The sequence below is a fragment of the Calidris pugnax genome, unplaced genomic scaffold (genome assembly GCF_001431845.1).
Source record: "Calidris pugnax isolate Ruff unplaced genomic scaffold, ASM143184v1 scaffold65, whole genome shotgun sequence".
NCBI lineage: Eukaryota > Metazoa > Chordata > Aves > Charadriiformes > Scolopacidae > Calidris > Calidris pugnax.
The window spans coordinates 1,540,706-1,567,880 of record NW_015090785.1 but is presented as its reverse complement, the minus strand read 5'-3'; the positions used below and the strand labels follow the sequence as shown (position 1 = coordinate 1,567,880).

Genomic DNA, 27,175 nt, shown 5'->3' with positions numbered 1-27,175 from the left:
CTGAGCAAAATAGCAATACTCACTCAGCAGACATGGAGAAGAGTGTCTCTATTTATCTAGAGAACCTCAAGGGCTGCTTATAATGATGCAACTCACAACAGATTTTCAGCAAAGTGTCTAAGCATTTAACAAATAGCAAAAAGCATTCTCTTGAGTGTAATGACTAAATATAGAACCAGGATAAACTGGTATTTATTTAGGGGGAAAAAAGCAAAGTTGAAGTTCAGTTTCTGGACTGTAGCAATTTGCAAATACACATATGTGTACAATGTTGATTTAAATATCTCAAATTAGAAAATCAGATGTTATATCTTCACCTCAGCATTGATCCACAGAGTACATCTGTAAGCTTCCGAAAACACGCTAGGAGTTCTGGAAATGCGATTTAAACACAGGTCTTTGTGTATAGCAAAGATGTTAATTAAAAAGATTTTAGAGTTTTGAGAAAGAGACAAATGGTAAGATAAAGATGGGAGCATAGTCTATGGGGAAACGACGAGGTTTTTAATGATCCCATGAGGATGAGAGTCTGAAGAGTTTAGGAGAGATGGCTGTGATGATATAGACAAATCTTATTTTACATGTTTAAAGTGCTAGAAACATTTTCAGTATGGATTGTATAATTTTTTGTTAGGTATTATTTAATAAATTCACATTAGTTTGCCAAATTATTTAGTTGGCAAAGTAGTCTTAAAGGTCTTCTTTAAAAGGTCTTTAAAACTCTGGTTTTGTTGTATTCAAAATATTCTGGGGCTTTGTGTTTGTTTTTTTTTTCATTCAATGAGAGTTTGAAATGAGAAGTTTCCTTTTATTGCTTTAATATATTGGATTGGTTAAATGGAATCTAGTTTCAGTAATTGATGGATGTTGAAACTGGGGAGAAAAAACACTGCGTATGAATCATAACTTCCTGTGGGAAGGTGGAGCACCTGTGATAAGGACACAGTCACTTGCAAATGATAGCTATGTTTCACGGCAGCTTTTCAAGAAGTGAACATGACATTTTGTGAGAAATAAAGATGAAAGTTGTCTTTACGTACAGATACTTTTGCTATTCTCTCTTAACAGTTGCACATACTGTGTGACTGCATTTTAAGTAATGAATAGGTTCACTGTAGTTCTCTTGGCTGAGCAGTTAGAGAAGTTTTAACCTTGATAATCCTCCTGATATATTAAAGTTTAATATAAGTAAGGATGGTAATTACTCTATAAAGTTCAGTTGTGATAAAACTGCCTCTGAATAGATGTATATAGCAAGGCTAGAAAAGCATCTCACTGCTGATGGAAACATGGCTTCCTTTCAGCTGTTTTGTTGTTGCTGGGGCTTTTTTAATTAAAAAAAAAAAAAAAAAAAAAAAAAAAAGAGTCAAACCAAGAGTCAAACCATTTTAATTCATATAATTCTTCAGAGAGATACCTCCAAAGTTAGGATTTTTTGGGGGTTTTTTATTTAAAAAAAAAAAAAAAAAAAGGCATGTTAATAGTTGAGTTCCTTCTGAAGAGCAACAAGAATGCTGGGAAGTAATTTACAGGCAAATGGAAAGCCCCCAAGCCTCCTAGGTTTTAATTTGGGTCTCCCAAAAGACAGGCACAGAAAACATCCTTGATCCAAAAAGATATTACTTAAAAGTAGTAAAAGCACACCAATCCTAACATTCCTTTGAGAGTCTTCCTTGCTTCTCTATATCAGAGTTAACTTTTAACTGACTGCAACCAGCAACAAACTACAGCAGTTTCTTCTGTACCACTACATGAGTCAGTGAGTAAGGGATGGCTGAGTCAAACTCTACCCTGATCTTTCCCTCCCACTCCCGGCCCAGCTGCTGCCTGTTTATTCCTTTGGGTATAGCCCATGATCCTGGAAGCCTACACAGAAAGTTAGAAATAGTGGATGCTCTTCCTCCCCTGCATGAGAACGTGGGTGAAGTTTAACCATAACATTCTATGTCAGCATGAACTTCAAATGCATCAGCTCCTGTTCAGAAACAGGACTTGGGACTTGCTTAAAGCTGACTATTCCACTCAACTCTGTCCTCAGTGATTGCTCTAGAGGCTGAAAATAGAGGTTTGTGAATCTGGAATATCTGGGTGGCCAGGATGTTTAGCATCATTGGCTTGTTCAAATGTAACTGTGGCTCTAGAGTCCTGAATTTTTGAAACATTTCTCTAGCAACGTGGTTGGTATTTATGTATTTCCTCTGTAGTTTCCAAGACAGATTGTGTTTCTTCTTTTTCTTCCAATATGGAGAAGAAAATGACAGCAATGATACTGACTGCATTTCCAGTCTATTTATTGCTTTATTCTTGATTTGTTTCAGACATATCTCGCTAAGGCAAGGAGTGAAGCAAGCTTTGTTCTGTTAGGCTTCCTCTCTCCCACAGCCTGGTATGCTTTGGCGATTTTCTGCTTTAATCCAGTGTTGTTTCAGTTTGCAATCAGTTTTCACTTTCCTTGATTTCAGATCAGTAACGTAGCACAAGAAAAATAAAGACTTTGTGTCATCCAGAATTTAATTTCTCTGTTGAATCATCTCTGTGGTTTTGTGTTTTGCTGTGTTGTTTAGGTGGTGGAGTTTTTTTGGGTTTTTTGTTTGCTTGTTTAAATCCCTAGTAAAAGAACTCCCCTATTTATAAACTAAAATTCCTTCAGTGAAGTTTTCTAGGAATTAAAAAACAACTCTTCCTGTGATGGTCAGTCTTTGTGTTATTTTTCTAAGTGTGTAAGGTAACCTCATTGTGCAAGAGAGAGCTGTAGAAACTGGAGAAAGGCTGCTACCAATGCACCTTGCAAAGACAAGAGCTCTCGGGGATGGAGTTGAAGACCACATCAGCCCAAATGGGCTAGATTACGCTCTATCAGCCCCACTGGTTTTTATTTTAAGAAACTTTTTTTTTTAAACAAAATTCTGGTATTTTTTGTAACAGTATGTATGTCCATTTACCTACAACTTTGAATCTATTTGAAATTCGCAACCCATGCTGGACGCTCGATTTAATCCATATTCAACTACCTTTAAATGGTAACCATTTTGTGACAAAAACAGATTACAGAACTGATCTTTGTGCCAGTTCTATTTCCTTTGGCCCATATCATAACCCACACAATCAAGGTTAACAGAAACTTCAAAAAAGTTAAAAATAAAAAAAAATTCAAAAAGAAGCTTGTGTTCTTTCAGCTAATGAAGATAAATCACTAGAAGAGCCTGAAACCTGCTAATTTTGAAGTCTTGTAATAAGCAATAGAAGGTACAGTCAGTACTACCTGGGGACTAGACACAATATTTCCCTTTAAAAATTGACTTTTAGTGCAATACTGTGTTTTGATATTTTCCTGTGTAGACATTGCACCGAAGATAGTTTTTAGTTGTTAACTATCATGAATATAAAGATCATGAATATTTCACAGGACAGATCTTATATTTATTTTTACTAAACTGTAATTTCTATCCAAAAGCAGCTGATGCAAATTAAGAATTAAAACAATAAATTACATTTCTCTTTTTCACAATATAGTGTTAATGTCAATATAAAGAGGAAGTCTTTTATAATTGCTTTCACCTTATTTAGTATAAAGTTTACAGTTAGTTTCATACTAGCAAATAATGAGAATCAACCCTTTTCTTTGAAAAAAAAAGGCACTAAAATTGACTAAAGTCACTGGCCAGTCTGAAGAAATTATCTCAAAAGGAGATTATTTACTTTAGAGCTGTTTAGTTATTTCAGTTCTCGATATTGGCTATATAGATTTGCAGTCTTTGTAGCTGTGAAAAAATAGATGTAATTTGATCTGAGACTACCCAGCTCTGTAGCTAGTCTAATGCAGAGGTTTGTTAGGGGCAAAGTCCCCTGCTGATCTGGGCAGGGCAGGGGAGATTCCCCGTGCCGTTGTGTCTTGCTGGCAGTAGGCGAGCAGAGGTCCCACATGCTAACCACAAGCTAACCAGCTCCTTTGGGTGCTCAGTACTATGGGGCTCTTCCTTCCCTCTCACAGCTATTCCTAGAGAGACCTAATTTGCTGCTCTGACCCTCTGGGAAGATGGGAGATGGGAAACCCCTGTTTACTGCCACTGCTTTTGGAGAGGTAGGTGCTATGGTATAAAAATTAAAACCCATTATCACACTGTGTTAGAGCCCAAATTTGTTTTAGTCTAGCCTGGGTCAGCACAATTGCTAACTGGGGTTTAAGTAGCAGACTGAGCTCTTCTGAGTGGATCAGATAGGTTACAGGTTGTAATGGTGGCTGTCTACTTGGTTGTCTGCTTCAGTAGTTCCAGACATTGTTTTTAAACCTTTCTTTTGTCCAGTTAAATGTGAAGATCAGATTGGTCAACGGGGATCTAAAGATATGGGAGAGTTAGTTTGTAGGTGCAGGTGCTTTTTTGGATAGGTGATCACTTACCACTAGTGTATGTTAGATGGTTGGCTTCTATAGTTTAGTTCTGAGATTTTAATTTGTGAACATAAAACATGCACACTAACACCCTGAGTCATCTAACCTTTTATCATCCTTCAAGCAAATCCATAGACCGCTCTGCAAAGCGTGGTCAGTGGTTAACACATGAATCAATATCCCTGAATTGTGTTGACTTTATCTTAAGCCACAGCCTTTGCAAAAGATGACAGCAAGGAGAAAGAAGCATCTAAAAAAATCTGTAGTGTTGATATTTCAGAAAAGGAATCCTGCCTTGTGTTACTTTTTTGACTAACAGAAACCCCGCCTGAGTCACTGCAACTGGTTGTTGTGAAGATTACAATTTAGAGAAATTAGGGAAATAATACAACTCTTTCTGGCAAATTCTTATGTTTGTCACAAAAATCATTTGGCTGAACTAATTGGCTTGATTTAGAATTCAGGTGCTTTGGGCCTTGTAAGTAATACTCATTTGGCTTGAATAGAACGTACTGGAGAAGGTAAATCAGTCAATCATTACTAGCACAACAAGTGATGATCAAATTAAAGATGATGTCTTAAGGTTCCTCTATTTTTCATCTGTGTGCATATTTAGCACACCAGATGGTCAATGCAGTCATAATAAACTTGTGAGAATATTTAATTAAATGTGTTCCCAGGACATTAAATGTAGGGTATTGTTCTTTGGCTGATGATCAGAGTAAATATTTTGTAATAAGGGAGAGTCCTTGTAGAATATTGCTGGTAGTACATAAAAATCACATTTAGGAACAGGAATGTGTTCAAAGCAGAAATTTCTTCACAAAATTAAGACATCTTAAATGCTAATTCCTTTTATATGTGGCTGTGTTTTTTCTACCACCAATTCACTATTACTCATTACTATCCAGTTATTACAAATAGTATGAGAAATTGTTTTAAAATTGATAGTCATAGGATGGAATGAGTCTAAGTTAAGGTCTGTAGCTGTTTAATTTGCAACAGTCACGTTTTTACTGAATATTGAAGGGCTGAGATTGAACACTGAAAAGCACAGTTAAGAACAACATCTCTGTAAAAGCAGTGATGGTTCCCTGGTAGTGAAGGAAGCCTGTTGCTCTTGTTGGGAGTTAATTCTGTTCCTCCTGTGAAATCTTAAAGGACTGAAAACATCTTTCCATATCTGAAAATCCCTCCACCCCCAAGTATGCAAATGTCCACTAGCCCAGCAGTGGTACTCCTCTGTCAATATCCTAATTATCTTTTCAACGTAACCAGTTTTTATATTATCATGATTTTATTTACTCCCATAAAAGCAGCTTCCCCCTCCCCCCCAATGAAAGTGAGATTAGTAGAATGAAAACCAGGATAAACTTAGTCTATTAAAATAGGCTAGTTAATAACTGGAGGGGGAGATCATCAGCTAGAAATCTGAAATGCATGCAATTGGCAGGCAACTGAACTGAAAAGCTAATTACCTTACTGAGTGCATCTGTCTTGGAATTGGGTAGGTCATGCTCTCCACTCAGGATTTTCTTTTGAAGAGTCTTCTCACCTTAAAGGCAGAGAACATAATTATCTACTTGTAAGAAGGCTGAGAACCTAATTCTGAAGGACACTTAATTTTAGGGGGACATTAGAAGTAAGTCACCTTTCTCTGAACGTCTCTTGACAGAATTATGGTGTGGTTTTGAATGAGTAACAGGACCTGCCATTTGATACTACACCATTTCACTATGGGAAGTGTTGGAATGGGTAGCTAATGTCTCTTGATTTTTAGCACACACATGTATATATTCCCAAACAGAAACATGATTCTCCACACACAACTGTGTTAGGTCTGTACTATTGATAAGTTTGTACAGTTAAGCACACAAGTCTGGAAGGCACAGAACTTGGAGGAGTTTAAATATCAAAGGTGCCAATTTCTTTGAGAGATGGCATGTAAATAGGCTAGCACAGCATTTTAGTCTGCCGCCTTTGTTTAGACTGGATTTTGTTAGGACAGTGTCAAACTGCACATAGCCAAACAGATTGTTAAGAAAGATTTGCGCTAGCGTTGGCTACACTGACCTACTGCAGAAATAAAATCCTATGTGGTAGAATCCGATTAACAGAAAACTGGGAACTAGCAAATCCCTCCAGAAAGCAGAAGACTCTAAGTATTACCAGTAAAAGTCCCCCTTTGCAAATTAGCAGTGAAAAACCTGTTTTAGCTTTTACTGCATAGGAATAAACAAGGCAAGTTCAAAACTAACAGCAAACCCCAAGTGCTACAGAGCTTCTTTATTTCCTTAGAGATCTTCCCTGCCTCAAAGCTTTCCGTTGCATCTAAATTCACAGATGAACACTCTCAGCAGCAGGGACAATGTGAGAGTGGCTTGTTTCTACAGTTACTGTCAGGCCCAGGGTCTTCACTGGCATCCATAGACACTAATTTTTCTCTGTAGATAATTTTAATAATTGTTTTAGAATTAAATCTCAGGAGTGCAAAGCTATGGGAGTGTTCTGATTTATTTTACAACTAAATAAATGGCAGGGGTTGTGATGGTGGTTGGTTTGGTTTTTTTTAAATGCTGTTGGAACCACAGACTGTCAACCCCTACTTCAGCAGTCCAGCTCAAATGGGGAGATGCCCTTTGAAGGGGTTCAATTGGAAGAATAGTGTCTTAAATATACATAAGTTTGGTTACAACAGGAAATATTTACTATAGAGATATGGTACCTGGACAGTAAAAAAATAAAGAGGAAGAGAGGCAGTGCAATTTTACGTTTTATTTGAACAAGGGAAGGGTTTGAGGAAAGAGGAATCAAAATAGGATTCATAGAAAATTGCCTCCTTCATTTCACTTTTTATAGGGATCATTAGTCAAATCTTCTGCTGCATTGATGCACTTTCACTGCCCCCTCCCCTGAGCTTTGCCAGCTGATACCAGCTAAAGATGTCTGATGTAATTCTCACTTTCCTCGTGCTGTAACCTTTAACTGTATATTTCTTACTGTTTAAGTCTGAGGGGTAGAAAATAATTCCTGCTGTTAGAAACAGGTTGTGAGCTTTGATTTGGAGTCAGTAGCTGAAGAAGAGGGGAGCAGAAGGATGGCAAAGAAGAGGTCTGGACTGCTTTGCCACAGGCTTCCTGTGCCACTGAGCAAGTCACTTAATCTCCCTGTACCTGTTTCCCAGCCATATGCGGGGATAATAGCTTTTCCTTGGCTTATTGCAGTGTTGTTAGGATAAAGACTTTGAAGGGATTAGGTCCCATAGCTGGAGGCTTTAAAAGCACCTTGGATGGATAAAACAAGTTGCTGAAAGCAACTATTGGGGTTCTAATGTAAACTGTACTAAAGTCACAGTGGTGGTCTGGGATCCTCCTGGTATTTACATTGTGCATCTCCTTCCCTAGCCTGACTAACATAAAAAATTCCTCCTATGTAGCTCACCCATATGAACAAAACCTGAAGTATGTGTCAGGCAGCTTTCTAAAATGTTAGATACATAGTCATCCTCAGCCACTGCATATCTCCAATTCTGTCTTAATTAGAGTTACAGCCCCCTTTAACTGTTAGAGCTAAGTGGTAAATTGCTTCCAAAATAACCAGGTAAGACAAGAAATCTCTTAGTCACGATTTTGACCTACCAGTTTCTGGCCCAGCAAGTAACCAGAAGAATGAGGATGCCTGAGTCAGCTGAGACCATTTTACTGAATTACTAGGACGGTTTCCACATGTTTCTCTACAGGTTGCTGCGTACATACACAGATCCAACACCTGCTTTCAATCAGCCAGATTGCTCATGTACTAACTGAAGCATAAACCTGGCATGGTGGGGGTGAGGATGTAACTAATGTTATATAAAGAACCTAACTGCTGAGGCTTTACGCATGTAGTATTGTTGTCCTGAAGTATGTGTACTCATCACTCTCCTTAGCATACCGCAGTGCTCTGACATTGCAGAGTGGTTGCCGTATAAGAATATTTGCTAGGGATTTATACTCTTTTGTACCAACAATAATAGAGCTTTGTCCCCCCTTCAAGACTAATTTGACCTGCCCTTGGGAGTAAAGATTCTCAGCATCAATGGCAGCTTTTTTCCTTTTCCTAGAGAAAAAATAAAATACACTAGTCTGATGGCTAAGGACTCAATGATGTAGCTTTTATATGGCTTTTTGCATTCTTTTGTACCTCCCAAAAATCATGCCAGGCCATGAGAAATTGGCCTTTAAAGTTGTGATGCTTCATGTATTTCAAAAGAAAGCCTCTCTAACATAGTGCTAATGCTTTGCATAAATTTCTTTGAATAATGCTTCTGAGAAATTATAAGCTGATATGACACAGTGCTGAGGCAATAATAGAATAATTTTGTAAATGTAGGCTGGACTTTCATTCTAGCATTCTTCCACTAAAATGTCCCAGAGAATATTGGTGCTTTCTAGTGATTTAGGCCTTCAATTCCCTTCTTGCATTCAAAGACAAACTCTGAACAGATGCCTTGTGGGACTGGAGTCACATTAGCTCAGAGGTACTGACTTTTGCTGCTGCACAGCCAGGATGGTTTCTGCAGAGCTCAAAAATTGGTAGGACTGAGCCAGAAGCATGGGAATCCCTCTGTCCCATTCTGAAGTGCCTTGGCAGGTCAGAAGGAGCAGAGGTGATGCAGGTATCTTTTTTCTTGTTCTGTCTGTTTTGGATATATTACAAGCTGCCTAAGGTCAAGAGAGGCCTTGTACCATGTTAACCTGCTAGATCTGCTGGTGGCATTAAAGCCACTTGCTTAAGGACTGCCTTCCTAGAGCCCGTCTGGGAACCTGCACTGTCCCCTCTGCAGCGGGCACTCTGTCTCTTCTGGTGAGCACTCCTCTGCTTGCAGAGCTCATTGCTCTGACCCATGAAGTCAAGAGCGAGGCAGCTGCTCTTACTGTGTAAGGAGAGCTCAACTCTGGAGACAAAAGGTTTGGAAAGTGTAGCTCTGCACTGCAGGCACCACCCAGCTCTGGCTACTCGTGTATTAGATTTTATGCATTTAATTAAGATGGATATGTTAATTACAAGCTTGCTGTACCTTAGCGTAAAGATTACCATCGCTTTGGTAGTTACAGTAACTCCCGCTGGATGGTCAGGGCAGCTGTAAAAACATCCATTTTTCCCATCCATTCCTCCCTTACACAGGGAGCAGAGAAGCCCCAGGAAATACAGTTGAAATCAAATTAGATGGCAGCAGGGATGCTGGAAGAGAACAAACTGGGAAGTGTCTACTTTATGCCAAATCATTTTAAGGACAGCTTGGGAGGTGCAAAAAAGATGAAAATTACCGGACAGAAAAGGTATATGGCAGAGCACTGGACTTCAGCGTTATCACACAGCTTTGACCAAGAACACTGCTGCATTTATAAGTCATGCATCCTAGAGAAAATATATGGCCAGGAAAAACGCTTCTCATGCACTTTCCTTCTGTAGTGTCTGGGTTGCTAACAATACATAGCTCAAGAGGGGGTCTCTGTTAAGAGTTGTAGTAGTGAACAGCGTGACAGAATGTTACCACAGAAAAATTGTGCTTGTGTTGATAGGGAAAAAGCCTATTTACTTCCTTGACTGCAAAGAAATTTCTCAATTTCAATTTTAGCACTGTTGTTGTACCAGGAACTCCCTCTGAGGTTGTCAGTGCTCTAGGGAGATCTTGTTTTGTGATATTGGAGTCTGATATACATTATAGTCAGATTTTGATCCTTTGTGACAACAGCACAAACTCAGAATAAGTCCTGTTGGGATCCTGGCCCATGGACCTTCAATAGAGTAATTCCATTGCAGGTGGCAGAAGCATCTGGTCTTTTATGTTTTTAATAGCGGCTGTGAGGTCCTCAAAGGACGAGCAATTTGTGTACAGCTCAAGTTCTTTTCTTTCAACTAAAGCTTGATAATGACATTCTCACCCACAGTTAAAAAAAAGAGAAGTGTAAGATAACAGCAGTGCTCCAGGTCTGCAAACAGCTGCTCCATCACTGGGAGTCTGTGAGGATCAGTGTTATCTGTAGGGATCTCAGCCCGCAGGCAATGCTGTCAAACTGAATTTTGCAGCTTAAGGTACCTTTGGGGAACTAACTTTAGTGTCCCAAGGCACTTTGACAGTGTATTAATGGGGCCATAATTCCAGCAGCATTAATCAGACCCCAGGATGTAAAAGGGAATGATTCACAGAGAAACACTGTGTTCTCTCGGTCTGTCACTGTGGGAAGGCATTGGTAGGGCATGAGTGGGATTTGCGATATTTTTCAGTTCACATGCTTAGGGATTTCCTCTGCAGCTTTAGGAAGGGTTTTATTTCTCTGCAGGAAGAAGTGACAGGGGTCCCTTGAAAAGAAAAAGGTCTCACGGGGTAAAGTGTAGGTGTGAAGAATGACTGGCCAGCAGGGTGACTTGCCTGCACAAGTTCATGTACTGAGACAGACCAGATATGTTGACAGATTTTAAGGAACTTTTGGTTTGCCTTTTGTTCTAAAGCAAGCTGGGGAAACCCAGTGTTTGATGCTTAAGAAAAGAGCTGATGCACAGGAGATCAGAGGTCTGTTCACAGCATTGCTGCAAATATTCATCCAGGGTCCATGCCAAGTGTTCAAGCCTGGCCAGCTGCTCTGGTTGGGGGGGATTTGATGACCACTGGTGGGGTGGTTAAGCATTGCTGAATGCCTGAGATGAGTAACTATGCTTTGTGCAATTCGGTGCACTCTTCCTCTTCCACTTCTTTCTCCTCTCGTCTTGTTTATCTTTACCTGGTTAGCTTCCAGCCAAACACTGGGGAGCTGGGGACTGCATCATTCAGCACATTGAGGAGGAAGGCAGGGTCACAGCCCTGGCTCCCATAGCATCAACACAAAACACCTGTGGCAGAGTCTGTCTCCTTAGTGGGATATAAGCTCTGCCCTGCTTCTCAGGCCTGTGATCATTTTGGCCATTGGGCCTAAGTTGTAGTAGATAATCTGAATAGCTTGCTTTTTCAAAAGGCAGCAAGTGAGGGGAAGAGTTTGATATGGTCCTATCAAGAAATAGCATGAAAGCTAATTGCAGCTTGGGAGGGAATGGGACACTAAGGTTGTGATCCAGGAATGGAAAATGTAGGCTCTGAGACAATGGAAAACTCCTTTTAAGAGATATGTACTTTTGACTTGTTCTGGAAAAGGGGTAGGGAACAACAAGTGAAGACAGTTTCAGTCACTTTTTGTGTTCTCTGCTTTTGATCTAGGTCTGCTCCAGCTCCTACCCAAGGTCCCACCGGTGCTGGGGCTGCAGGGCCACCTCCTGCAACCAATGTGTCAAGCAACAAACGGCTGCAGCAGACACAAGCCCGGGTGGATGAGGTAAGTAGTACTAGGTGATTTGTTGCTCAAATACATGCTGATGTGATTATTATTTTGTTCTTTAAGATGCTTTCCTCCCTAATGAGCCAGGAGCTCTTGCTTGTCTGAAGGCAGTGGATGTAGGAAATGAGGTTTACCAAAGGATGGCATTTATTGAAGAGGCAGATAGTGCAAGAGAGATTCTGAGTATGAACATCTGTGTACCAGTAACATTTCTCCAGAATAAATGTGGGCACTGGTGCTAATTCAGGAATTCATCCCAATCAGTCAGGTTAGGAGGAAATGCCATAGTAGAACCAGCTCTTTTAATGTGTTCCTGCATTTCTGAAGGTTAGACACTAATATCACAGGCTGTTTCACAGGGACAGGCCACCAGCTTCTCACAGATAGATTCAAGCCATGAGAATTGTACAGCTGAGGCCATATTCATTAACCAGAGCTCTGTCGATTAATCATCACAATTTATCCCCAAATAGAGGCACCTACACATGATGTCATAATACCACCTTCAACAAATCCCCACTCCTCTTGTTGGTCTTGGAGGACCACGTGCCTGTTCCAGCATGAATCCTTAAATTATTGTAGTACACAGACTACCCCACCACTGCAGCTGTAATACCAGTGTCCATCTAACTGCTGTGATAACAGGAATAAGTGAGTGTACCACTGCTCGTGGGTGTAGTCCCCAAGTGTACCAGCAGTACAGTATTTGCACACGGGTTGTGCAGATTTGTGTGCTGGGTATGAAATACAGAGTTTTGCTAAACCCCTATAAAGAGTTAAGTAAATAATTGCTTACTGTCCATGGGGAAGTGACCAGGGCTTGTGTGATTCTTTAATGCCAATTCACTAAAATACACATTTGAAAATAGCTATTTACATGCATAAGGGTCTCTATTTTCAAAAGCCCCAGGTATATATAAAAATAGTAGAGAAGACCTCACAACATCCAACTCAAATGCATTCCTTAAGATGAATTAAATACATCTGTCAAATTGAGCTTTGTCTTTTCATTGCTGAAGATCTGAAACAGGGTCTTTCCAGCCTCCCCACTGCTGATGCTTGGAGCTAATCACAAGAACATCCTCTGGCTGCAGAAACGTCTACAGAAATTTCTAGGCCTGGTTCTCTCATTACTACTGACTTTCATATCACACTAACTTCATTGACGTTAGCGGAGTGTCTCTTGCAGTGGGGAAAGGAATATTACATTTCAGCTTCTGTCAGAATAATGAAATAAACTTCTTGTCCTGAACATATTACGTCATGATGGTGCTGTAATTGTTTATGTGAGTTGCAGTAAAAGTAATTGTCCCTAGAAGATGAAAAATAATTACTAATTATTGTCTATAACAAGTGATGCAGGTCAGATACCTAGGGTTCTTCAAGCAGATTAACGGAGATGGCTCCAACGAGGCTAGTGAACCTCCATTTTGTGTTTAAGATACTCTGTATTCTAAGACTTTTCACTCATGCCCATGCAAGTTTGTCTTCTTGTGAAGCACGATGGAGTAATTTTGGCAGGAACTCTTAACCAGTATGAGAGGACAGTGAGTAGCTCTTGGATTTGAGGATTATGCAGGTGATTATCAGGGTCCATGGTTTTTTTCATTCCAGTTTGAGAGGGAGGCTGAGGTCAGTATGGGTTTTGAGTGGATAGCACATGGTCAGCAGGCCCTTGTTCCATAGGGAAATCACAGTATAAGAATAGCCAAAGGAGAAAAAAGCCACTGGGATTTCAGTACTGTGAAGTCACTAGGGTGAAACTGATTTATAGCACTGAAGGGTCTGATCTGTTAAGCGTTCCTGTGACGTCCCTACTAGATCCCTACTAGATCTTACTAGATCCCTACTAGATCCCTTACTAGATTCCTACTAGAAAGAAAAACTGGTTTTCTTTCTTGTCTTGTTGAAAAATAATCTGTAGGTGGCACCAAACACCACAGCACTACACTCCTCTGACTACTCTAGTCCAGTCCAAGTGCTGCTCTGCACAGCACTTCAAACCCAAATCCAAAACTCAGCAACATAATCACGGTTTCGCTTAAGAGAAAATTTTTGGTCTTGGTAAAACAACTGACATTTTTAATGCCATATCAGTGCTGTTACAGTACTTCAGCTATTATCCGTGTTTGGTTTTCCCCTATGATTTCTCTGGACGTCCTAGAGCTTATTTTTTAAAGGCTCAGATCTTGGTTTTAGTTTAGACAAACATTTATTTATTTGAAAAAAATGCAGTCTTGTCTGGAAAAGTGTCCACTTTAGTCAGGTTAAATTCAATAAATAGTTCTGGGCAAAAAATGGAGAGAATGGGTAGGAAAAGTTACGGTATTTTGTTTCAGCATTTTCAAATAGTGTAAAATATTCCCTACTAAACATTTTACCAAGACAAAATTCAGCTAAATACTAGCTGAGAAATGAAAACAAAAGTATTTTTAATTTGATGGAAAGTTTTGGTTTGGAAAAGCAAGTAAGAAAATTTGGGTTGACCAAAACATTTGATTTTGTTCTAGATTTGGTAGACAAGTGAAAAAAACCTTTGGAGTTTTGAAACACCATTTAACCCTGTGCCAGTCCTTTCAAAGATTCTTTCACTACCAGTTTCCTCTCACTGTATTTAAATCATGGGGTTTTAAAATAACTCTAGGTTTTTGCAGGTAATATTTAAATTATATTAAGTACAAAACCCATAGAAATCTTTATTACAGAGTATGAGAAGTAACAGACCAGCAACCATATTCACTGCTAGAGTAAGTGGACACAGCTTTACTGAGATGGGTATACTGTCTAACATTCACATTAGTGATTAATTTGTACATGATTTCTATTTAGAGTTATTGGCTTGCTAGAAGAGGATTTTTGTCTAACTCAACATGTAAAATATATGCATGAATGGGCCTTACCTACTGTACTGGCTGTGCACACTTCTTTTTGCTGAGGCTGTGTAATGAGGTGACAAGGAGTCCCTGCTACACTTCAGGCCGAATTTTGCCGGGTAAAATTTTCTCCTCCTCCATTTTCAAGCAGCACTTCGCAATTATGGCTGGGAATTCATCTTGTCTGTGCAAGATCTGCAGAATGAGTAAATTCCTTGGTCAGGAAATATATACAGTTCCCTTCAGAGTGGGCTTTATCTAGCCAATTTCTCTAGTTCCGATAAGGAAATTATATTAAATGTATAAGGAAAATAATGGCTTGGTCTTAGTAATGACTGGACAAATGTCAACCAAATTGTAGTAGAGGTAGGGGTCCCCATCAGTTTTTTGTATCTATAGTGAAGTAGCTGAAAGTAGTTTAGGCTAAAAGAAATCAAAAGCTTTAATGAAACTAATTACGGTATTCCATAACGTCCCTTTATTTTTACCTTTAAGGGCATCTGAACATAGCTATGTTCATCTTGTTCTCACTGTGTCTCCTTTCATAGACATGTTTGCAGTATGCAAACATGTGCAGTACACACTGCCCAGGTAACTGCCATCACATACCATAATGGCAAATGGCTGGTTGCAGTATGATATGTGATACTCCAGAGTGTCAACATACGGATGACCTTCGGCTTTACTGTGTGTGGAATCTAACGTGAGACTGTGTCTTTGCAGGTGGTAGACATCATGAGAATGAATGTGGACAAGGTGCTAGAAAGAGACCAGAAGCTATCAGAGCTTGACAACCGGGCAGATGCACTGCAAGCAGGTGCCTCACAGTTTGAAACCAGTGCAGCCAAACTGAAGAGAAAATACTGGTGGAAAAATTGCAAGGTAAGGAATACAAATTCTTGTTAAGAATCAATTCACTGCAGACATTACTTTCACTGACATTTAATTGGATTTTGCTTGCAGCATGGCATCTCTAAGTGGTCTCTTCTTGTCAAGGGAGAAAGAGATGCCTTGCCCTCTAGGCTCCAGGATAATAAGTTTGATCTTTACCAGATCCTATTATCTAGATAATTTCTGCAGTACATAAAATGTAGATAAAAATTTTGATGTCAGTGCTAGCAAATCGGGATAGGAGAGAATTCCATGTTAATTCATGTCAGTTCCCTGTGTGAACCACAAAACCTGAACAGGTGCAGTAAATTCTAATGGTGGAAGAAAAGAAGCTTTTTCCTTATGGGAGATATTCAGCCTCTTGATCTTTAGGATCAAGGATTTAGGATGGTAAACTACCAAAAAAATACTTGGTTCCACAAACTGCTGTGAGAAGTGAGGAAATTACAGTATCTTTTTAAGAAGGGCAGATTAGGATAGAGCAGGACTTTAACCAACCAGCTCTCTTCTCTGCTGTCTTCAAAGTCTCATCCTTCCCCACGAGCGGAAGGAACCTCACTCTCCTCTGCTTTTTTAGACCTCCTCCAGGATTTGTGTTCTCTGGACTCAGAAACTTCACTTCCTCTTATTCATATAAGACCCCATATCCTTGCTTTTTTCTACTCTGCACTACCAACACTAGGCCAAAAGTTCAGCTTCATTTCCATTTCTCTTCAATACCATCTTTGCTGCTGATCATTCATGTCCACACAAATAAAGCCCCCTGTTCCCAAAGGAGAATCCCACACCTATCTCTTGCCAGTCTGTCGCCTGCCTTGTCTCTTTAGTCCACAGTGCTACGAAATGTAAAGCAAGGCAAAATATTCTGGGTAAACTACATGCACAAACACTCCAAAAATAAGTGGATAGATTAGGATAGGTAAGGTTAGAAATTCAACTGAGCAGCTCCTCTGGTCTTCTTTGAACTGTTGCCCAGTTGCTTTGTCAGACAGTGCAAGAAGCAGGGCTCCTGTGAGGTACAGAGACAAAATTTGAGTTATGTCACCCGTGCTAACTGCAGTCACCACTGCACTACACCAGACCTTCAAACCTACCTTCATTTTGCTTTCCTTATTCTCCCTTCCTGATTTACCATGACAAACAGAATCTGGAAGGAGGGGAGGGGGAAATAATCTCCTGCAAGCCAATGGAAACTTACTTCAGAAGTTTACTTTTTCTTTACTTTACTGCTGGAAGTGGACAAAGTAGGTCACTGCATCTTAGATGATGAGAAAAAACTTGCTAGCTTTGACAAGAGGCTATGTCCATTGCTGGTGGTCAGCTGTTCCTAAAATTGATAATAAATTTGGGGCCTTAACGAGTCTGTTGCAGTGAGTCTTTGCAAGAATTAGAAGTGCAAAGAATGAGCCGCTAAGTAAAAGCAAAAAAACTCAGGGCTTAATGTCTTTCATGTGGAAACCTGACTTTCTCTTTTTTTTTTTTTCTCTCATAACTTTCTTTTTACAGATGATGATCATCCTTGGTGTAGTATGTGCAGTCATTCTCATTATAATTATAAGTGAGTAATTCATTTTCTCTTTTGTTTATTATCTCAATAGCTCTGTGACTGTACAAAGTGCTGATATATTTAAAAAAATCAAAGCATTAAAAAAAAGGAGATAAAATATTTAAACCGATTTGTGGAATTCCCCTTCTAGTGTCATGCTGTTATAGTGAGAATTACTGCAAACTCTCTGGACACATGTATAGGTAGAATGTGTTGACAGTTAATATATTTTACATTAGCATGTTACATAACTTTCCCTAGGATTAAACTCTCCCTTTTCATGTTTATGTAATTTTTTTTTTTACATAAAATCTCAGATACCTTCCTTTCATTACAACCTGTGCCACAGTCCCAGTGTTTTCTAGTGAGAACAGTAATGCTTGAATTTCCCCATGCCTATAAAAAGAGGGTGAAGGTAAATGGGCATCCAATGCATTTTTAAAAGCATGTAGGTGCCTAGTTCCCACCAAATCAGCAGGAATTTGAGATGCTGGTGCTTCTGAAAATCCCTTTGCATCTTGAATACCTAAATATTGTTAAAAGATGGCCCAAAGTCTTAATGATTTCTTGTCTTGAAAGCTCATCTCATTCCACACATTTGTTATAGGAAAGGTAACATATGAATGAATAATAGCAGTCATGCTGGTTGGGAGCCAGGGATCTTGTAATGACAGGAACTGAACATTTTATTTATGTAACCTCTGTGTTAGCAACAGCCGTTATGTGACATAACTGTAATATGGCATTAACTCCTAAAAGGGAGATTTCTTGAGTTAAACAATCCAGCTAGTAACCCAGAAGAGATCCACGGGAGGCTAGACTATGGATGTAAATTAATTCCCAGCTCTCAAATTACATGCCTTGTATTCACCATGTTTCCATTTTCCTCTGTTGCTTCTGCAAAGAAGGCTTACAGAATCACCTGTAAACATAACTAAATGGATTGAGATACATGTGGCAGTTTATTAGTCTTATGAATGCTGGCACCAGAGTGACCCAGAATAATTCTAGGGTTTCGTAACACTGATACGGCAAGGATGTAAAGTGGCTAGATATTAATTAACTATATTAACTGGGTACTTGAAGCAACTGGCTTCAAGGGAAAGACAGGCCTTTGTTCTGCAATATAGTGCAGCAACCTGGGAAGGCAGATGTGCAGCCATTGAACCGATTGCTGCATATATGTGCATCATCAAGCATTATGTGTATCTTAACAAGAAAGTAAAAACCAGACAAGATAGCTCATAATTTGTCCTTAGAAGATAAGCCTGAAATTATAAATAAGTAGTAATATTGCTTCCCTCCTGGTTTTAAATGTTAACCTGATAAGTTTAGAACCAGCAATAGCAGGTTTGACATGGCTTAGGTTGGCTTTAGGGTATTTAATCACAAATTTGAGTGTCACATCATCAAACCCAGGTCATGGCTCACCATAGTGAGATCTAGTGCAAGTTTGGTGAGATTTAAGTGTATTTAAGCTCTCGATCCTAAATTATTTTTTCAGTCTATTTGATCTTTCTGTACTAATGCCTAATGATTGCAGCTTCAGGAAGGACCCCATGTATTAAACTCAGTGATGTATTTATTTACTGTAGCTCTCAAGCATATGTTTGAATCCTGTTGACATCAAGCATCCAAATGCTGTCACAGACAAGGCCTGCATGCGTTCTCCAGTCACCGATCTGAACAGGAACAAGATCATACCCTCCAGGCAGGGATGGCTATAGCCGCAGATAAACTGGGTAGTTCCTCACAGCAACAAGCTACCATGGCTGGTGAAATGGCCCAAGACAGGCTTCTTACCAACCTGGTAGTGGGGCCCTGGAAAAGCAGGCTGGCTCGCTGCTGAAGGAAGAGTTACAACATTTGGGAGTAGAGGTGTTGCTGGGGGTGGTGGCTAACATCACCGTCAGTCGTTGCCCTTTCTGTCTTTAACGAGCCAGAGTCTCCCCTGCTTCCCACTCCAGTTCCCCCTCCGAACTCCTTCTGACAAATGAGGAGCAGCCTCGTTCCAGCCAGGAAGGCATACTGTGTGCAAGACAGGTCATGGTCTTTCAGCAAAGGTGTGCTAAAGGTGTTTGCCATCCTCTGCCGGCACATGCTTCTGTGAGATAAAGCACAACAGTAACTCTATAATAACTGTTGGTTTATGTTTTTTTTTTTTTTTTCCTTCTGCTTTCTTTCTCAGTTTATTTCTCCACTTGAAAAAGCGAAGAAGGAAGACTTGGCACAACTTTGTTCATATCAACCAACGATATCAGTGTTCCTTTGTTGAACTCCGCTTTTTAATTCCCGGTGTCTTGGGATTTTTGCTTGTAATAACCCATAAGCATTCAGTGTAGTGTGTTTTGGAATTCTGTTGTTTCCACAAGAAACTGTACCAGCTAAATACTGCCAAGTAGTTCCATACACTGTCTTATCACTGTGTCTTAAAATGTGTACACACTGACCTTCAGAAACTGTAGTATATGAAAAGCATCCTGAACATCTCAGAATCAGAGAATGCAGCTATGGGGAAGCTCCTGCTTAAAGGGACACTGTCAGGTGGATTGGACACAAACCTAAAGTTGCAGCAAGCATTAGGGCCAAAATTCTCAATCTGAGCACCTAAAGCTGGATAGCAAAATCCACTATCAGATGTAACTTTTCAGGGTAGTGAGTATCTGCTATTCTCATTGAAGAGAGTGGTACCTACAAGTATTCATGTAAGACATCTTATTTCAGCTTAGCCAACCAAACACAGAAGTTTGTTGTGATTGGTTGTAGTATCCGAGTCTAAAAACATTGCCTGTGGAAAATAAATAGGACTGGATTATCATCTTTTATGGATTTAAATTTTTCCTTATGGGGTGTTCTGTGCCCTCAATATGAAAGCCAGAAAGAAAACTGTATGACAGCCAAAAAAGCATTAGCTAGCAGAGTCTTGAAAAAGCCCAGTGAAGTGCAACAATGGTAATACAAGCATCATAAATGACCAAGATACAGACTCTTACTAAAAACCCAAGGCACTGTTTGTCAGACTTTGCCCATCCCTGATAGTTATGGCCCTAACTTAAAGCACATGAACAACTTTGGTGATGTCTGTGGCTTCTCAGCACAATTGTAGGAAACCACCTCTGCATCATTTTCGCAGACAAGGTCCCTGCTATGAGGGCCATTCAAAAATCAGGAAGAAAAAGGTATGGGTAAATAGAGGGAACAGTGGAAAGAGGCCAAGAAAGGGAAGGGTGCCTAGCAAAGCTGTCCTGGAGAAGAGGAAGGCAGAGAAACACTGTTCCAAAGTGGTGGTGTTAACAGGTTTTTTAAAAATTTAATTTGTGTGTGTGTGTAGTTCAGAAACTAGTGTCTTCTTTGTAAAGTGCTCAGCTGAGATATTTTTCATACTCAACTAGTTCAAGCTAAGATTTGATGTAATTAAGAGGAATGATATATTGTGGTTTGGGAGAAAGTTCTTGTATGTTGTTGTTGTAGGATTTCTCCCAAGTGTTGAATTCCTTGTATTTACCTTTTTAAACACCAAATAGTTTAATTATAGTTAACCAAACTAAAAATAAATTATCAAATGTTGAGCCAGGAAATTCTGAAAGGTTTTTTTTTTTTAGAATAACTCCTTCAGAAATTTTAGGACAAATTTGTAGAATTCCCCCCCCACACACACAATTTAATTAGGGCATAGAAATGGTGATAATAGTTGTGTAAATATCCCCACTGTGGAGCATCTCTTTTGACACAGTCTAAGATTAAAAAACAGAGACCCAGACCAGTTTGTTGCAGTGGATCTGTATACAAATTTGGCTTAATTAGAATTCTCCAGAGAGAATAAGCAATGATAAGTTGAAAGGTTCCATTTGCAATTTTTTCCCCTATATATTTATTACTTCATATTCATATGTACTGTTTCATATCATTAAGTAGTAGGTGGCCACAGTCTTAATGAAACTTAACTTTGAAAGTTACTAATGTGCTACTGGATGTCCTTGTATGCCCTGTTCACTTCAGCCCTTCAGTGGAGTGAGTACATAAACAATTCTAAAATCCTCATGGGCCAGAGAGAAAACTCTGCTGTCATTAAGGGCCTGACTCCATGAGATGCCACAACTGAATGCTATGTATACTTGAGCTGGGAAAGGAATAAGCTGTCCAACTTCAGGGCTCTTTTTAAACTACTAAGATATTTGGTTAGCTGATATGAAACGGTTACCTCCTAAGACTGAGACCCTCCCACCCATACCCATATTGAGAATGGCTTGATCCTCACAGGGCTTCTTCATGGGAATGCTGAAAGGATTCATGAGATGAAGATGGCTTTCACTAGAGATGGTACAATCAGTAAGGTTATATGCTGATACACATCCTTTCCTTAATGTAGAAGGTGCCTTCTCCTGTGAGGAGTTGATAAAGCTGTGACAGTTGATAAAGCTGCAAATACACATCAAAGAGTTTGAATCCTGTAGCTACAAAGACGGAAAGTTTCCAAATGAAACTGTAATGAAACTCCTATAAGGATGCAAAGTTTACACCCTCCTAGCTAATGTATCTCAAGCAAGTTAATATCCAAAGTGGGAGCTTTAGGGGAGAGTGGAGAAGAGAAACTGCTGGTTGTAGAATGTGTACTCATTCTCCCTCAAAACAGTAACTAATGGGGTTGACTGCTAAGTGTTGGTGCAAATTTGCAAGGAAGACTTCAGTCACAAAACCTAGCCTCTAGTGTGTTGTAAAATGTTTGTGAAGAGACAATTTCCTCCTGTGTGCTAATGAAATATGCTAAATTAATGTGTTTAACTCTTTTAAACTGTTTCCATATAGTGTGCTCTTGAATGCTCAACGTTTGCTAGTTGTGCTGTGCTGGTTCGTTGCAGTCATGAAGATAAGCCACGTAACATTTCTAATTCAGACCAGGAAGCATGAACAAGTATGTCCTTCCCTGGCGTACAGACCCAGCATCAAACTGCTCCTGCAGAGGGTTAATTCTTCTGCAAGAAGAATACTGTAACATAGAACTGTTCGGGGTCACTGATTGTGCAACACCATCATGTATACGTAGACCGGTACAGAGGACAATCTATATAAACACAGTTGGAGATCTTATTTGTGTTGAAGCCAGAATTGATTGCTTTTCACTCACTGCCTCTACAATTCAAAAGTCTGTGCACAGTGACAACTGCCTTCTTGTAAATTTCCCATGAAAAGGTTAACTCATTCTTGTTTAGCCAGCACTGATTAGAATTTCAATTACTGAGTAGAATTTTAACTACAGCTCTTCATCTCTAACTGCTGCCTAGGCTTAGGATGGTAGAAAGGCACAAAAGGCTTCCTTGTACCCACTTCTCTGCGAACTCTCAGGGAACTGCAAAGCTGAATGCTTTCTGACTGCCATCTTGGGAACTGGGGAACTGAACCGAAGACTTCTTTGGCTGGAAGCAAGGATTTTCATAGTTTTATCCAGAGTTAGATATTGCATGAAACTTGCATATTCTGTCTTTATAAGAAGCGCTTACTCTTCCTCTGATTTCTGGGCTACAGCTGTACAGCTAGGATGCTAGCATGATATGCCATTCGGAAACAGCAGAGCTGAAACGGAATGGTTAGGAGCTGGTCTGTGCTTGTACTGCAACTGCTGTTTGGATTCCCAGTGAGTGCACATCAGCTTCTGAGGTTGAAGAAGTGTTATTTGCATCCACTATCCACAGGCTAATAAGGTCCTGCTTGGGCATTACACATTCTTTCTTCTAATTAGGCTCACCCTGCAATTGGTGAGGGAGGGACTCTTTGATCAGGGAATGTAGCAATAGGACGAGGGGTAACGGTTCTAAACTGAAAGAGGGGAGATTTAGATTAGATACTAGAAAGAAATTCTTTACAGTGAGGGTGGTGAGACACTGGCCCAGGTTTCCCAGAGAAGCTGTGAATGCCCCATCCCTAGAAGTGTTCAAGGCCAGGCTGGATGAGACTTTGAGCAACCTGGTCTAGTGGGAGGTGTCCCTGCCCATGGCAGGGTGGTTGGAACGAGATGATCTTTAAAGTCTCTTCTAACTCTAACCATTCTATGGTTCTATGAATATAAATGTGGCTTTAAACCTAAAAAATTGGTACACAGAATTTGCAGGAGCAAGGAGCATTGAAGCCCAAACAGGGCACTTGACCTGTTTTCCCTTGATATTATGTAACAGCCCGGTCAATCCAACATAGTCCAACATAATCCAATATTATTAGAAGGAGGAGGGGAGAATCTGATAAAGGTTCTGATGTAACCTAGGTTCTGTAGGACAAGAAGTGATTTAGAAATGTAGTCAGTTTGATTTTTAAAGCTTGCACTTGAATTCTATTGGACCTGCATGAGGTTCTGCAGGAACCTGCAACTGGTGCAACTGCATGGACCTGCAACTGGTTCTGCCCCAGGAACAGTTCAATCTTTTTTCTTTTTAAATAGTGATCTGCAATAAGTGACTTGAACACCCACAATCACAGAAGAACAGGACAGTATTAACTGTGCAAAGAATTAATTAGAACAGCCACAATCTTCTATGTTTTTGTATGGGTAGCAAGAGCTTTTGAAATTCTTCTGTGTCTCATTTCTATCACTGCTCCTCTGACAGGGCTTCACATAACTAACTTGAACAGTTGAGGTACTTCTTGTCTGAATACAATGAATTTTAGCTCTTAAGAGCAAGTTCATGACTTGACATACGTGTTAGAGAGCACAACCGTAAAATGGTGATGTCTGCTACTCGGAAGTGCACCTACCATGGGAGACTCAAATTTCAGGAACTTTTAGAAGCTCAGATGTTACTCAAACTCTCTGTCATGCTTTTACAGAGTGAGCTTTTCTCTATTCCATGGCAGGTTATCCACCCAGTGGGAGTATGTATAATCTATTATTTTTTTATGACAGCACCTCAATTGCACATGTTGGTGCCAGACCTTTCCAAAGAAACTAGCGTATTTGGGTATGATCCAGGATTTAGATCTCAACCCTGCTTTTCCTGCCCTTTAAACAAGGAAAAGGGCTAAAACAGTAGCCATATAAGGCACTGGGCTCACTCCCAATGTACACAGTGAGTATTGGAGAAAGGCCTCAAAGAGACCAAAGTCTCTTTGGTCTGGATTTACGTCTTCATCTGAACTTTAGACCTGTAAGAGATATAACCTTTGGGCCCTCTCTGCAGTCAGAAACCTGTAAGAGATATAACCTTTGGGCCCTCTGTGCAGTCAGAAGAGTGAGATGCTCTTCCAGCCTCTCACCTGACTTAGGTCCCTCTTGCTAGACAAGACACATTTGAGCACGTTTCTTCATGCAAGAGAAAGCATAAGCACCCTCAAATTACCTTCTTTAACAGCAAAACCAAAAGTGCTGAAGAATGTTGTTTGAAAACAATGAATTGTATCGAGAGAAATGATTGGCTGAAGGTTTCTCAGATGGTGACACTATTTTCAGGAGGGATACTAGATTGGGATGTATGAAACAGTCAAACTAGAACCTTACTTCAGTTGTTCTTTCTTCATCTGGGCTCTTTCAGAAACACTTCTCTAGTGCACTTCAAGAATTTTTGTTTTCCTCTTCAGCTAATTTCCCTTTCTTATTTCATTAACGTTATGTTTCCATTGATGTACTCAGTAGCTTGTTTTCTCCATTGAGAACCAGAAGGCTGTCTGCCTTTAAACACATGCATAAAAAGAGATCTGAGCCACCCAAGGAGTTTACCTTTCTTCCTGATGCACTGACATTTAAAAGCTACATCTTACAATAAAGCAGAAAAACTGTGGCAATCCAGTTACATGCAGTTTTGGTGGAGTAAACACTTGATTATTCAACAATGAGTCATTTCTGCAGTAACCTCATTCTGTCATGACTGTATCACATCTGCTAACTCTCCAAAGCAAAAATCATAACCTGTACTGGTTTAAAACATGAATACAGCCTCGTGGTTCATACGTAACACTCTATTCAATCAAAGTAGCCATGTGCTAGAAGTTTAAAAGGGCAAAATACTTGTTCTCAAAGAGAAAATATCATAGAGAACAATAAAAATAATTATGGAAAAAGCTTCTCCATTCTTTAGCTCTTCTCACAGTGGCTGGCTTCTCCATTATTCTTCAAGTCTCTCTTCTTTCTCTTAGAAAGCCTTTGTGTTTTTGGAGTGTAGTGCATTTGGAACGTATTTGGGCTAGGGTTGTTCTGCAGCTCTCAGAGTTGACTCCCTGCCTTCTGCCATACAGTTGTTGTTGACCTCAATCAGAGTTGAGATGGGACTGAGTGGAGCAAAACCTCCTCCCCGTAATGTCCTGCTGTCCTCCAACTTCAGGAGGCAACCAGGAGGAGACAACCAGTCTCCTTCACTGATGGCATGAGAACACTGAGGCAGAATATGGCTCCTGGATCTTAGTTTAGTTCAAAATTATGTGATACAGAAGAAGGCTCCTGACTGCTAGAAAATGGCATTTTGGCCAAATTTCTTTAGTTGTAACACTGCAATTTTAATTAAATGTATTTAACATTTCTTGTAATAGTAATTTTATAAGTTTTGACAGAAAAGAGAGGAAACAGCAAATAAGGATAGAGGGATAATGACAAGACAGTAAATTGGCAAACAGTTTAAGTGAAATACAGCCAACATTCAGTAAACTCCTTTTTATAAGTGGCTGTGCCTAAGACCACCTTTTGTATGTTAAAACTAAGCAGTGCTAGTCTCCTGAAGTGCATATGGAATACTATTTAAAATGAACTATGACAAATGGCAGTTGAATGTAATTCCTTTCACTTTTTTCTTGAAAATGCAGGAGATGTATGGAGGAAGGATGATTTCATATTTTTTGCAGAGAGTGCCATTTAGAGTATACCATCCAAAAGACATGCTGCTGTTGTCAACTGCAGAAGTGGTTGAGGACTTAAGTCAAATAAGAATAGGCTCCAGAATGCTTGGTGCAGTAAAGATACATACCAAATGCCCGCTTTGTTGTATAGTACTTTAATTTGGCACTAATTAAATCTTCTTGACACAGCATGATTATTTAGCTTACCCTTGTTCTATTCTAATATCTAGTTTGTTCACCAAAAAATGGTCTAAGGAGAGGATGGAAAATCACTTTGAATCCATTACATTCCTGTCACGTATATGTGAACATATGGTGGTGGTCTGAGCTTAGATAATGAAAACAGTTTAAAAGAATTAAGAGGTCACAATATTTTAATCTATCCTTTTAAATTAGTTTCTGATAAGCTACAGGTTTGTTTAAAGTAAGAGTAAATGGCAGCTGCTGCTGTTTTCTTTGTAAGATCAATGTTTGAGATAGTGCATATAATGGAGCCACTAATTCATAAATGCAAAATGCATACTTGTTTTCAGAAGTTCAGCTATTAATACTTATAGTATTGACCTGAAAGGTTGCAACAATTTCTCCATTAGTCACAGGAGTGTTCGCTAGACCTGAAAATTCAGTGGTCAGTGTGGCTACCATGCCGCTAGCAAGCTACAGTGTACTAAATAATGCAAGTTCAGCCTTTCATGAAACTTAAAGGAAAAAAAAGATTCTGAATAAAAGTAGAAATGTATAGTAAAGGCCATGGGCATACAGTTTAGCCATTACGTATTTAAGTATTATTTATCTATTATTTAAGCAATTAGCAGCTATACAAATAGTTGAATAATTAGCTTCCAAAGCCTCTTTATTAACAAAAGGATATTTTTTCTCATTAGAAATGCTAAGTTCAATCTATGTTCCATTTGCTTTTTCCCCAGATTGGAAATAAAATGAAATGCTAATACAGCTAAGACACACTCACAGATCTGCACGATAAAATGTTACTGATAGCCCACTACTTGTCATGAAAAACATCATTACTTTGTCTTGTAAATGAAAAATTGTCTCCCTCCCCCGACCACATGCATGCTAAAATATTAGTCACATTATGTATATCAGCACTACTGAAAGATTAGAAATTAGTACTTCCTACTCAAGAGTGGGGCTTAAAAACATCCTTTGTCTGTTGCAAAAATATATTTTGAGGGGGAAACACCAACTGTTGTAGACGTTACATTTTTATTTGACAACTCCTATTCTTTTTGCCTCCCCCTTTCCAAAAGAAGTGCTTATATACGTAGATAGGCATGTGCCATTTGGGTGA

General features: G+C 39.5%; 1 protein-coding gene across 1 annotated transcript in view; it reads left to right on the top strand.

Annotated features, from left to right (window-relative positions):
- LOC106902636 (vesicle-associated membrane protein 2-like) overlaps window positions 1-20,630 on the top strand; it is a 44,899-nt gene extending 24,269 nt beyond the window's left edge. The window contains exons 2-5 of the mRNA XM_014966281.1: window positions 11,625-11,739; window positions 15,339-15,497; window positions 17,013-17,064; window positions 19,241-20,630. Coding sequence (XP_014821767.1) covers window positions 11,625-11,739; window positions 15,339-15,497; window positions 17,013-17,064; window positions 19,241-19,257 — 343 coding nt within the window. The 3' untranslated portion in view covers window positions 19,258-20,630. The remainder of the gene's footprint in view (window positions 1-11,624; window positions 11,740-15,338; window positions 15,498-17,012; window positions 17,065-19,240) is intronic.
- The last annotated feature ends 6,545 nt before the right edge of the window (window positions 20,631-27,175 follow it).